The sequence below is a fragment of the Coloeus monedula genome (assembly GCF_965178545.1).
Source record: "Coloeus monedula genome assembly, chromosome: 1".
In the NCBI taxonomy this organism is placed as follows: Eukaryota; Metazoa; Chordata; class Aves; order Passeriformes; family Corvidae; genus Coloeus; species Coloeus monedula.
In genome coordinates this window covers 98,101,042-98,114,454 of record NC_138781.1, presented here as the reverse complement: position 1 = coordinate 98,114,454, position 13,413 = coordinate 98,101,042, and the positions used below count along the sequence as shown (strand labels likewise).

Genomic DNA, 13,413 nt, shown 5'->3' with positions numbered 1-13,413 from the left:
TAGGCTAAACTTACATGGTTTATTTTGAGTGCATGTCTTTATTATTCACCTTTCCTGTAGGCGGAGTAGGAAATCCAGTTCATAAACTCTGGATGGCAGTTTCTTTTTCTTGTCTTCGTTTTTTTTTCCACTTCTGATTTTCCTCTCTGGAAGTGTTATTAACTGCCTTAGTGGAGATTGAGCTCTCCCTTCAAAGAGCATGAATACAACTGAGCAGGGTTTGTGAGCAGGGTTGCTATAAAACCTCAGTAATGGTGTGAGAAATGCATACAAAAAGAGTAAAGGGGCCTGCAAGACTGGGTGTGTTTCTCTGGTTGTTTCTGAAGGCCTTGAGCTCTGAAGGTGTTTTCTGTGGGCTTTCTTGAGAAGATTGCTGGAGCATTTTGGGTAGATGCATGGAGTGCTTGCTTCCAGGAAAGAAATCAAATTTCTTGCTCTCCTCTCAGATGACAGTTGTCTAAAATGAAGGCATTGGAGTTGTGCAGATGATATAGGACCAGAACAGGCAAGAAGGGGGGAAGGAGTTTCTTTAGTTATTATAGCTTATTGATTCTCTTCTGCTCCACCTCCCAAACTCCCAGCCCCTCCCTCCCCCCCCCAGTGGAATTCTGTAGTTTATGAGGCAGTCTTGCTATTCATAAAACCAGATCATTTTATTTCTTAAAAGGCAGAAAGGCATCGTGTTTCTTGTCTGTCTAGGGAAGGAAAATGCTACCAAATTACAAAGATTGGAGCTGGATATCAAGAGTGCAGCCTAGAGGCCACATGCAGCTGCTCAGCTCTTTGCACCATGGTGCTATTTCTGCATAAAAACAGTGTATATACAGCAGTGGTTTCATGGTAACTATTAATACCATGTCTCTTCCCTATTTTGGGCATCCTGGTGTCAGATGAGAGGCACAAGTCTCCTTAACTTGAGTGATCTTGTAATACAAAAGGGTTTAGTTGCTCCAGTAGTCACAGGGTTAATCAAAAGAAAAAGAGAGAGAAAGAAAGAATAAATGCTACTCCTGCTGGGCTGCATAATGATGTGTATGCCTTTTAGGTAGGAAAGTGAGTTGTATTAAAAATGGTAATTCTTCCTGTACACTCATTTAAAAATGCTCTTAAAATAAAAAAAGGTTTATATGTTTAAAAATACTTTCAAAGCCATGAATGATGTTTTTCCCCTCTTTTCCATCTAGGAGGATTATGAAAAAAGTAACTATGGAGCCTTCAGAAAGACTGGCTAATCTCCAGGCCCTGTGGGACAGTCAGACAGTGGCAGAACTTGGACCTTGTGGTGAGAATGAATTTAAATGCCCAAATATAAAAGGACTGGAATTGCAGTGTCAGGAAGTTTAATTCTATTTCTGGCAGAAGCTTGTAAAGGTGTAATTAGTTTTAAGGTGTAATTAGTATGAAGCAGACTTCTGATTGGTAGGTGAAGGCACTATATTAAGCTTTCTTGCAACTTACCAGGCAAAGATAGGATAGTCTCAGTTTCTTTCATAAGCAAAATGGACAGTCTTCTGAGAGAAAAAGAGAGTGAGTTCTGGAAAACTGGATCTTTAAGATGTCCTTTTAGATGTATGTTTGCTTGTTTGACTGTTATGTTAAATAGCTTGTTGGGTTTTTTGTAGGAGGCTTTTCGCAGATGTATGCCTGTGTTTGTGACTGGCTTGGATTTCCCTACAGAGAAGAAGTACAGTGGGTAAGTGCATGTCTTGTTCTGAAGCTCTTTTCAGCTACCTGTACTAATGATGAAAGAACATGCAAATCCATAGTGCTTGACAAAAACATCCCACTACAGTTCTGTAAAGGTGTATTTGGTTATGTATTTTTAACAGGATGTTGATACAATTTATCTGACACAAGATACCAGAGAGCTGAATTTGCAAGACTTCAGCCACCTCGACCACAGGTAAACCATGTGCAGTAATCATGCTAATATTGATGAAGTGGGATGGCCCCACAGCTGTTTCTGGAATGTGTAGACCTGTGAAATGACCTGTAGCATTTTTAGTTTTCCGCATGAAGCTGCTGTTTTTCCACAAAAGCCCCATGGAAACCACATTTCATTCAGGAGCCTGAGAAGATAAATATATTTTCTTATTGGAAGCAACCCAAAAAGTTAGCAGATATATACTTTTCCTGTGATGGTGGATATAACAGCTCAAATTCAGCAGATAAAACATGCAGCTACATCTGGTGGGCAAAACAAAAAAGGAAATTATGAAGTCTTTCCTCCTGCAGAATCTTTTTCTCATGGTGTACCCAGTAAAGGAAATTAATTTTTGTCAGCAAGTCAGTGAAGGTTTAAGTTGTTCAACTGCTAGTTGTCTTCTCACCTATAATAGATGCTATCAAAAATAAGCACTTCCAGAAAGGAACTAATTGAGGGTAATTTTGCTGTGAAATGCTGAAACTTAGCTAAGTGTTGCATTTAGTCTACTGAATTTAGCTGGCTGAGAAAATTGGATTCTGAGAAAGTTGAGTCTGGAGGTATTACAAATAGGAGAAAATGGGAGAGAAGCTTAACTAAAATTCATCATTATATAAAGGAAATTGCAAATTTAAGAAAGTGTAAATAAGATAGAGAAACCCTTGGTTTTTTTGGGAGAGCCCAGTGCAAGAATTAAGAATCTGTCAGAGGTACAATGTTAGAACATCATAAGAGGAAGGCTGAAGCTGGAGGTAGGTAAATAAGAGTATTTTGGGTAGCATTCTTTGCAGCTTTAAGCTATCTGGGATGTGAACTCACAGAATACCCCATTCAAATACTTCAGTTTCTGTGACACGTTTTCACAGTCTGCAGTCAATCCCTTGGCAAAGTTACGTAGCAGTATCTGTGCTGACTAATTCAGAGGTAACTCAAGACTGCAACTGGTGCATGACAGATGTAGCCAAAGACTCTTTCCTTGCTGAAAGAAGAAAAGGGGAGGAATGCTATTAAGCACAAGCAAATTTGTGGCAAGAACTTAACGATGGTTTAAACATCTGTTGCAACATGAAGAGATGAGAAGGCTGTGGGGTATTCTTGAGAAAGTGACCTACAGATACCCAGCCTCAAGAAATCAAATGTTTGAACAGTTTATTAGGAAAGAGTAGATAGAAGTGTTTCAAGTATTTAGAATATCTCAGCTGGTGCAAATGAGTTTGGCTTCCAGGAAATGAAATAATGGGTTTGTTATTTTAGAAAAGCTTTTCATTAAAATATGCCTAACAAAATTGATGTTGCTGAAGAAATATATTTGTGTGGGTAAGAAAAGTCTTTATTAAGTGTTTCATGATTGCCTGAGTCCAAAGATTCAAATCTGTTTCGGAGCCATTTACATGCTGTGGAATCCATCTTGTGATGAGAGCTTCTATGTGTTGAGGACTGAACTGAGAAACATTTTGGATTGAAATTTCAAGAAAATTAAAATATTAAGCAAGCCAAATCCTTGTTATTCACTAAAAATACAAATTAGGAATTGAAATCCCAGTCAATTCAAGAATGTATGTAAGTGTTTTCCAGTATATTTAAGACAATGGGACTGCTATAAATTCACAATATGCCATTGTACTTTGGATTTTGAGAAACTGTTGTTTGTATCATCCACCTAATTTTTGGGATTGCTGAACCTATATCGTTTAGGTTGTGTACTAGCTCTGAAGTAAGATAGGACAGGTACATCAGTTCTCTAAATACAGGGGCTATGCATTGCAAAAATAAACAATTTGTGTTTTTTCAAAGTAAAAAATTTCTGTTAAAGGTCAACATAAGATGGCATGAATTATAGATGAATTCAAGTTCCCAGAGCATCACAGCATGGCTTGTTGCATGGGAACATGACTTCAGAGGTTTTATCAGAAGTTATGTTGTGTTGTGAACCATATAATTGTTTAACAACAAAAAAAAAGACTCAAAAGTGAAAAGAAGTGAAAAGGGCTTATTTGATATGGTAGCATGATTTTCATCTCTGTAGCATGTGTTTTAGCTTATTTGGATATTCAAAAAAAATTCAAGAAAAGTGTGATTGTTTAGAATTTTTTCTTTGTGCTGTTGAGATTTCTTGCCATCTTAAATACACTGAGGGACAGAGATGTTGAAAAAATGTGAAGGCATTAGATAAGCTTGAATGCTGTTGAGACTTGGAGAGATTGTCTGCATTCCAGAAGAACAGAATCTGTTTTCATTTTAAGATGGCACAGATTTATCCTTTATAAATATTGCCTTATTCTGGATGGTAATTTTAATTCATATAAGCATCTCAATGTAACTCAATGAGGGAAAGTTATGAGAACGCCCTGCTTTTGGAACTGGTTCTTAGCTTTCTTTCATTCCACATTGCAAAAGAGTTCAGGTTATTGTTAGTACCACATCTAGATGGTAATTGAATAAAGTGAACAAAGCAATATGAAATTTTGAAAAGAAAAACTCGATAAAAAGAATATTGAGGTTAAACAAGCTTAAAGCAAGAGAAGGAGTAGAGGTAAATTCCTGAAGGGGACTCTCATTGGTCAGAAGTACCTTCAAAAATTGGAACAAAAATGAAAAAATTAAAAAAGGCTTTCCTTAAAATCAGATGGTGGAATCTGATAAAGCAAAGTTTCTAGACAGCAAGTAAAGCTGCTGCAGAACAGGCAGGGTTCCATTGTCTGCAGGCATGTTGGGAGTAGGGGGAAAGGGGGGTGTGAAGGGGGATTAGCAGCTGGTGTTCATGAAGGTCCCAGGCAGGATCTGTGCTTCTCTGGGGTTTCAACAAACAGGCCGTGGATACTGCAGAAGGCTAAACTATTGAAGAAACATTGTTGCAGCTGGACCAGGAACATTTTGAAACAGATCAGCACAGCTGATTTGCAAGTTCTCATCTTTAAATATTTCTTGAAAACGTCATAGCTCCTCCACTGAGACTGAGCGCCCCTTGCCCTTCAGGCATTTCCCTCCCAAGCCAGAGAAGGAAGCGGGGGAAAGGCACAGCATCAGGCAAGTTCTGTCTGCATCCACTCTCCTGCCCAGAAGTTCCTGAGCTCTTGCCAGCCCTCCAGGCTGGCTTACCAGCTCCCTGGTGGTGTGAACACTCGCAGTTGGTGATGCCCGATCATTGTCCCTCTGTTCCTTTGAAGGAGCTGGGCTGCTGCTGGCGGCTGAAGTACAACTGCTCATGGTGCCTTGTGCCTCTTTTGGGGGTGGTGCTCCACAGCATGAGCAGCTCTGCTCCTCCAGTGTCAGCCTGTCCAGTGTTTGCCCAGCTGTGCTGCCTTGTTACTGCTGCATGAATAAGCCAAAATTTCACCTGAAAAATTGCTCTTATATTCATTCCACTTCCAAGGCAAAGGTACTGGCAACAGAGGTGTCAAAGCTGCTAATTCGTTACTACCTTACTGATCTCGCTAGGGAACCACAGAGGAGGAGCAAACCTCTCTCTGTGTGGACATTTCATGCTCCATAGAATGATTCCTGCCTGCCCAGCCTAAGGGGGAAGTACCTCTGGGTTGTTACTTTTTCTCACCTAACATTTCATCAGTTGGTTATTGCTTTACATGGAGATGAAGTGTGTGTGTGTAGGAACAAAAACGACGTGGTGGACAGAAATAAATCTATACACTCCACGAAGCTGCTAAGTCTCTGCTGTGCCTGTGGAAATGAATTCACCACACAACGTGATGTGTGCTGTGAACAAGATGGAAAGATGGCTTAAATCCTTGAAGGGCACCCCACACTGGCTCCTCTGCAGGAGTGTGAAAATGCTCCATTTGCATGAGCTTCTCAGTTGGTGGGCTACAGTCTTTTGCTGCAAAATGCTGCACCTTCGATCTGTTACCTTAGTGATGCTTGTACTTCCAAATCTAGCAACTGCAGTTCCCAATATAGCCTACAGAATGCTTGTCCACATGATGTCGCCTTGTCTCCTGGCTTCCCTGTGTGTTTAACAACCACCCTGAAGTGCCTGCATGTTTGCAGAGGAAAACTGGAGGAGAGGAAGAATTAAAAGAAGATGGGAGAAGGGTGCTGCATGTCAGCTGCAGACCTCTGCCTACCTGCATATGTCCTGGATGAAGAGCTGCGAGGCAGAGGGGGGACTGGCTTATAAAAGCCAATACTTCTAAATTTCTCCCTAGAAAAACTGAGGCTTGAATGGCACTGTTTTACTGTCTTGATAAGTTAGTGTACATTACAGCTCTTTATTTCATTATAAGGACAAGGGCTTTCTAGGTAGCTGTTAAGCCTCTGTGTAGGTGTGTATCGGTGTTTAATATGCAGCAGCAAAATGATCCAAGTGCTGCACTGCTAGGTGGTGTGATGGTGCTTGATGAATGATTCTGCTGGGGGGCAGCGTCTGGGCGTGACATTTATCAACATCTGCTATTGGAGAAACTTAACAGAGGGAGAGCAGATCACGTTAAGAGGCTTGGAATGAAGAAAACTGGAATAATTCAGAATTTCATTCGTGAAATCCCTTTTACAATTAAGGAGGGTTTGTGCTGAATGTCGCATTATCCTTTTGCAGGTCTCCTGTTTCCTGGGGGAATTTAACTATAGAGATGAGACAAGGAGGTGTTCTCTAGAAGCATTCAGTCATGGAATTCTATTAAATCATCAGACTGCCAAAAAGCTTTTTAGCGTCATGCTAAATTATAATTAGAGGTGATTAAGAAGCTTAAACATGTCACAGGCTGAAGAAAAAGCTATGCTAAAAGTAGGAATGGCAGCCCAGACAAATTTCTGATATTAAAATTCATGCTAGAATGGATGCAAGTTGGCCAGTCAAAAATTTTTATTAAAATAAGAGGAAGACATGCAGCTGCTGCTTGTGTTTTTTGAGAATGGAGAGCTTTCTATAATGGGCATGGTAGGCAATTAGCTTTGCAAAACTATGGGGAATGAGATATGGAAGAACACTTAGGAGATTGTTTCAAATGACAGTTATATGAAATGTGTGTAAAAGTGTTTTTCTTTTTCTAGAGACTTAATACCTATAGTTGCTGCTCTGGAGTATAATCAGTGGTTTACAAAGCTGTCCTCCAAGGATCTGAAATTAGTAAGTAATAAATTGAAACAATCTATCTGCTTCTACCAGGCTGTGCTGTGTTTTAAAGTGAAATATTTTAGGCAAGTACAACTGGGCAATCTCTTGACAACTTTTTTTTCCTTTAATCTTATCAGGAAAATACAAACGGTTGGATAGTCAATTTGCACCATAAAAACACTGCTGAGAGTCAGGTCTTGTTAAAATTTCAACTAATATAGTTTGAAAACTTTGTTGTGTGATAATAGTAGCCAATAAAACTACTTCATTAGGCATTGGTAACTCCCTCAAACAATGGTAGGTGACTAATAGGAAACTAAAGCAGCCAGAAATCATCGTTGCTTTATGGAGGTGAAAAAAAATGCCAAGATTCTGGAAGTTTTTTCTTGCATATAAAGCAGTTTTTTCTGTGTAATTTTCATTGCAACTTGATGATTTTCTCACCCAGTTTTCTGAAGCCCTGATGTGTGGCACTGGTATTTTTCCGTATCAGTTTTCCTTCCTAAAAGCAAAAAGAGGGCATATCTAAAGAAGCTGGACTATGGAAGAAAGGGCCAAGAAAAGCAGTGGTTCAGTGGCATTTTAAATATATCAAAATACACTATTTCTTCTAAACTTTAAAGTTTATAGTCACAGGTAGAGTAAGTGGTTTGCTTGAGAAAGTGCTTTCATGCTTGCCTTCAGAAGCTTTGGCCTTTAAAAATTAAGTTTCGTCTTGTTTAAATTGATGCAATTTTATTGATCTGTAAAGCTCTCATTACATTCCTAAGCTATCATTTTCCATGAAAATTCAATTGGAACTTATGTGATTCTTGGCAAAAGAGTAGGCAAAAAAACTTCTTTCCTGCTGGGACGTCGCTCTCAAAGTTATGCATGGAATGAAACTGGTGGTATTTTTAGTGCTGTTGTAGTTTGCTGTTAAAATCAACATTGTTAAAAGGTACAATGCAATTAATCAGTTTCTGCTTCAATGAAATGAGATAGTTTGCTTAGTTAGAAGACTGGCTGGTGTAGTTTGCTTAGAACAAGACCTGGCCCTATTATCTGTCTGAGATATATTTATGTGAAAGTTTTGGGTCTTTTTCTTAGCAACTTTTCTGTGGAAAACAAATAAACTTTGTCAGTCTGGAAAATGCATTATTTAGTTAAAAAAACCCAACCCCTTACCTTCCACACACTCCATTTTAAGTCAAAAATGAGGAAAATGTAGATTGTTGGACAGTAAATCCATGCCATAAGAACACTGCCGAGGGTCAGTAGGAGGTCAGACATATCCAGAGGCCATCGAGTGCATTGTGTTTCACGAGTCCCACTCTGACATTGTGTTTGATAGACAGTACCCATAGTGGTTTTATAGTACAGGCATGAAACTTTCCACTTGCAGTCACAGTACTGTAGAAAGATTGTGATAATATTCTGAATTATTAAAGTATGGATGGTAGAGAAAGAATTGGGAAGATGGCTGAGTTGACAGTCTTCACCAAAATTTGTCAGCCCTTGCTGTGTAAAGGATTAATAAGATTTTACGAGTGTAGTAGAGCACATTTATTTTGTTTAGGGTTTTTTTTGGACATTCAGTTAGTTTAAAAGTAAAAAAACCTAAACCCTGAAAAATACACAAACTAGAAAATGTCAGACGGTCATTAGAGACAAAGATGTCCCAGATATGAATGTCACATTGTTGTTTTTAAAGTCAGGTAACAGAATAGTTTCAGCACTTCGTGATCATGACTTTGGATATCACATGAACACTGGCTAGTGCCAGCTGTGGGGGAAAAAAGACAAGTCAAATCCAGAAGCAAAATAGAAGTTTATAATAAAAGGTGATGAGGTACAGAGTTCATTGCACAGCTTTTGAATGATTAAGGTTTTATCTCTCTATTTGAATGAGCAGAGCAAACAAACTCTTTTGTTGTCATGTTTTGTTCATGGCACTTGCAAATATCCATGCAAATTCTAGAATTCAACAGCAGTAGGATCATGAGATGGGATTTGCTTCAGCATAGGCTGGAAGAATTCATACCCAAATATACTGGCCCTTAAACACTAGTCCTTGGGAGTCTTTGGAGGATGTGTAGCTAGGGTACTTTTGCTCCTGAGGTTTTTTGGGATTTTTTTTTTTGTTTTCCTTCTAACATCTTTCTTTGTGTTTAATTGTCATTCCTGGTCAGGCTTTATTCTCCTTTGCACTAGTTATCACTTTTTCCTGAAGGATTAGCATGCATAGGAATAAGATTTCTTTAAAAATTAAGTGAGAGTTTTTTCTGAACCACATGATTTAGGTTGTTTTTACCGTCATTATAAAAATTCTGCCCCGTTTGGTTAGGTGGCCTAGTTCATTAATTACTTGCCTTTAGTCTGCCTCCTGCTTCTCTGAGTCTTTTCCAGAAGTCTTCTGTTGACTCTCCTGGGTGTTTCTGGTATTTTTACTTCCTATTTATGTATAACAAGAAGATGGTCGTGGCCTGGATCCCGTTATGATGTACAGCTTAACTCAATAACTGTCTGTTCCATGTTTGTGTTCTTTAACACTGTTCTGTCTTTTCTGTGGCAGTCCACTGATCTCTGTGAGCAGATACTGCGAGTGGTGAGTAGGTCCAATCGATTGGAAGAACTGGTATTAGAGAATGCCGGGCTTAGAACGTAAGTAATTCCTTTGAAATGTCGCTTTAGATGCTGCTTAGTCCCACTGAAAGGGATGTGTGATGTATGTTGGCCAGAATAAGCATTAAAAAAGATGTGCTCAATGTCTGTCTAGTTCTGAGGAGCCTGTAGTCACAAGCTTTTTATCAGGTTTTCCAGAATGTCCTTATGTCCAAGAAATCCCTTTAAAGTGTTTTTCAAGATTCTGGCTGGAGAGTTGGGTTAAGTGGAGCAAAATGATTGAAAAAGAGCGTAAACTTTAAACCAGCTCCCACTGTTCCTCTCCAAATATGGCTCCAACAGAAGTATTATCAACATCTTTTTATCATTTAAAAAACAGTAGTTTAGTTTTTGTTAAAAAAAGCATATTATTCCATCTTGCTTAACACATTGTTGTTTCATTTCCAAATGAGCTGGTGTTATCTTAATGTGGATTGCTGTCTGCTCAAATATAACAGGACTTCTACATTAACCACTTTTTTGAAGAAAGTAGATAAATAAGTTTAATGGCTTGCCATAGACTTAAAAGGAAGATACACAGAAATAAGCTATACATTTAAATCCTTGCATATGTTTTAAATGCAGTAAGTTGTAGTTACTAGGTAACACAGGAAATAGAAGCAAAGTTGAAGTTACTTCCAACTGAACTAGTTTGTACTTGTAGTGCTTGTTTTAGTGTTAGGGTGGTGTCCAAGACAATGCAGACAAGATAAACTCTAGAGCTAATGAATTTTTTGTTTAATTAAAGAAGCAGTGGAAAGGTGGAAGAAGCAGAACACTAAGCAAAATTACAAATAAAGGGGAACAAGCACAGGGGAAATATTTGGTACGCCTTACATTGTCTCCTCTTCCATTGTTTGAGTCTTTTTCTCCTTTTTAAAGTGGTCTTTGCATTGAAATGGCTTTTAAAGAAAATTGCCTCCGTGACATGAGAAATTTTGAGCTTGAGTTTGGAATAGCACACAAACTTTCTCTTTCACTAGTGCACTGCTTTAAATAGCTATCATGCAAACACAAGCCCCTGGTTTTAGTCTCATTTTTCTTGCAATATGTGCCACAAAATCTAGTTATAATCATTAATATTAAAGGATATCTTGATTACCTTTGCACAGTGCCTACCTCAACTTAATCACAGTTGGATTAACTGCTTTCAGTTTTAACAGGACTTGACAGATAATCAACCTGTGACTTTAGTTTTCATGTCTCCATCTACGTGCAGAGTGTTTGGCATTGTGCCTTGGTGTGTATCTGTTCTGATCAACACTGTCTGTTTTTGCCAAGGATGCATTTGTCAGCTTTGCCATTTTTCATATCTGTTTGCTAGGAGATCCTGTTGTTGCTGGGTGTCTTCCTTCTCATGGCTTACAGACCAGTCATTTTTAATGAGCTGTGATAGAATGCCAAAGCAGGGTTAAGAAAGAGCTACCAAGAGTAAAGCTGTAAGAAATAACCCGAGCAGCTGCAAGAGCATATTTCTTCCTGCAGCAGAGTCAGTTTAAGATGATTCTATTCTTTTCTATCTCCAACCACTCATTTCTGTGATTTGGTTTGGGCCACAGCCTCATAAACACTTGTCATCTTCCCAAATGATGAAACAGCAAACTATTGTGCAGTAGCAGTAATAAGGACCCAGAACTAGGGAAGTGTGAACTTCCTGTTGGGAAAAACAGGATGTCAAGTGAAAGCCTCTGTCTGATAAGATTTGTGCCAGTTTAGATGCTCTTGGAAATTTTATCCCCATTGCTGTTGCTTTAAGTACACATAAAGGATGCAGTTTAGATTACACTGGAAGGCTTCGATGCATACAGCAATCGCTAATGTTTTGATAAGTGTTTTAGTTAACATAGGTGATGTCCAGATTTCAGGGAGAGGAGAGTAATTCAGTCTGACCCAAAAAATGACCTTGAAAAGAGGGTTAACCCCTGAGGTACTGTAGAGGAATGGGACAATATGTGATAACCAAATATTAATTTCTGAACGGGCCTGTTGGTTAGGCTGGGCTTTGGTGTCTGTCAGGCTTTGCAGCTTGGCCTGACAGGCACAGGCTGTATATGGTGGGAGCTGCCCTCGGCCTGAAGTGTTGGGAGATGCTAAACTGCAAGGACTCTGATTTTAGGAAAAGGTTCTTCCTCAGAGGGTGGTTGGGCACTGAAACAGGCTCCCCAGGGCACTAGTCGTGGCCCTAACCCTGCCAGAGCTCAAGGAGCATTTGGACAGCAATTTCAGGCACATGGTGGGGTTGTTGGGGTGTCCTGTGCAGTGCCAGGAGTTGGACTTGATCCTTGGGAGTCCCTTCCAACTCCGTGATTGCCATGGAACTGCAAGACAGATTTTCCAGTCTGCAAAGGCCTGTTTGCAGGAGCTGGTGCAAGTGATTATTTGTTGCACTTATGTGCTCTCTGAAAGCTGGCAGACGGAATGTCCCTGCCTCCTTTCACCCCATCCTGTGCAGCCCTGTTCCAAAGGGAGTGGCCAGCTGCAACATGGGGAACAAGAGAAGTGCCTGTTGCTGGTATCTAGAGGGCCTTTGGCAGTGATGTTGAGTCTTATCTTCCCCTTTTTGACACAGTCTTAATGTCCTTAGACCTAACAGTGTTGCTTCCTCCCACACATCCTCTTTTTTTCGGTTACAGAGATGTTGTCTAGACAGATCTCAAGGAATTGTTTTGTCTGAGATTTCCAGATTTGTGGTATTCTTACCCTTGATGAAATACCCTTAGTCTGTCATATGTATACTGAAATTGAATCTTTTTGGGCTTTACCTCCAAGGCTGAATATGCTCATTTCAGCCAAGCATGGCTGTGTACTGCATAAAGAACAAGTTTTATGCTTTATAGAAAGTTACAGGCTTACACTGCATGCTCTGTTCGTAAGTGTGCAGCCAAAGGATGTAATGAATTTTATGACTTGAAGCAAGTAGTGAACAAAGGAGGGAAAGAGATGTTCCCCCATTAGCATTGCCAAGGTGCCTCTATTTATGGCAGAGACTGCACAGGGAGTGTGTGTTGTTTGTTGTATTATCTTTTCCAAAATGAGCCTTGGAGCCCTTTGAGCCTAATGTAGATAATCCACTGCTTTCTGGTGGCAGTTGATTTGATGTGCCTTTGCTAAGTAGCTCATACACACTCTAGTTCTCCTGAAAGTTTAGTAATCCTGCCTATATTGCTGGTGAAAGCTGGAGCAGAGTTTGTAAACAAGCCTGGAGGTATAGGCGAAGTACTGTAGTGACAAGAATCTGTTAGGGATAAAGGAAGAGGAGGAAACTCCTCAAGAAGAAAGGGTTTGTTGCTTTTTAACTCAAAACCTCATTTTTCTTGGCTGGACATAAGGAGCTTGATTCAGTTGCTTAAGGGCAGGCATCTAGCACCATTTGAAATGCTGGAGGATTTCCAGAGTGTTGGCAAATGTAACTGAGGACCTACAGGAGATCCGTAGTCTTCTGCAGCAGCAGCTGGTAGCAAAGCAGGAGACCCTGGGGCCTGTCAGGTGGCAAAGTTTCAAGTCCAGAAGTTCTTTCTGTTGAGTGTTTGTATTCACATGCTGCTTGTATTTTAGGAAGAGAATATGTTTCTCCTAAAGGCAGCCCTTCATCCTGCATCTGCAGAGCTGGAACCAGTTCTAGCCCCAGAAGGCTGTTAAAGGACATAGGGTTTCAAAGGGAAACTAAACTTCTCTGGGGCATCTCCGTACTCCAGTAAACTTTGCAACTGCAGATAACCAAAAGCTATTGAAGCTATTGCTGTTCAGTGTCCTCTCTTTTCCAAATACTAGAAGA

The 13,413-nt window shown here is 39.8% G+C and overlaps 1 protein-coding gene across 2 annotated transcripts in view; it reads left to right on the top strand.

Annotated features, from left to right (window-relative positions):
• The window catches only part of CARMIL1 (capping protein regulator and myosin 1 linker 1), a 193,410-nt gene that overhangs the window by 88,780 nt on the left and 91,217 nt on the right, over nt 1-13,413 (top strand). For both annotated transcript variants that reach the window (XM_082280169.1, XM_082280168.1), the window contains exons 6-10: nt 1,185-1,282; nt 1,623-1,693; nt 1,830-1,903; nt 6,932-7,007; nt 9,550-9,638. In XM_082280169.1, the coding sequence (XP_082136295.1) occupies nt 1,185-1,282; nt 1,623-1,693; nt 1,830-1,903; nt 6,932-7,007; nt 9,550-9,638 (408 nt within the window). The remainder of the gene's footprint in view (nt 1-1,184; nt 1,283-1,622; nt 1,694-1,829; nt 1,904-6,931; nt 7,008-9,549; nt 9,639-13,413) is intronic.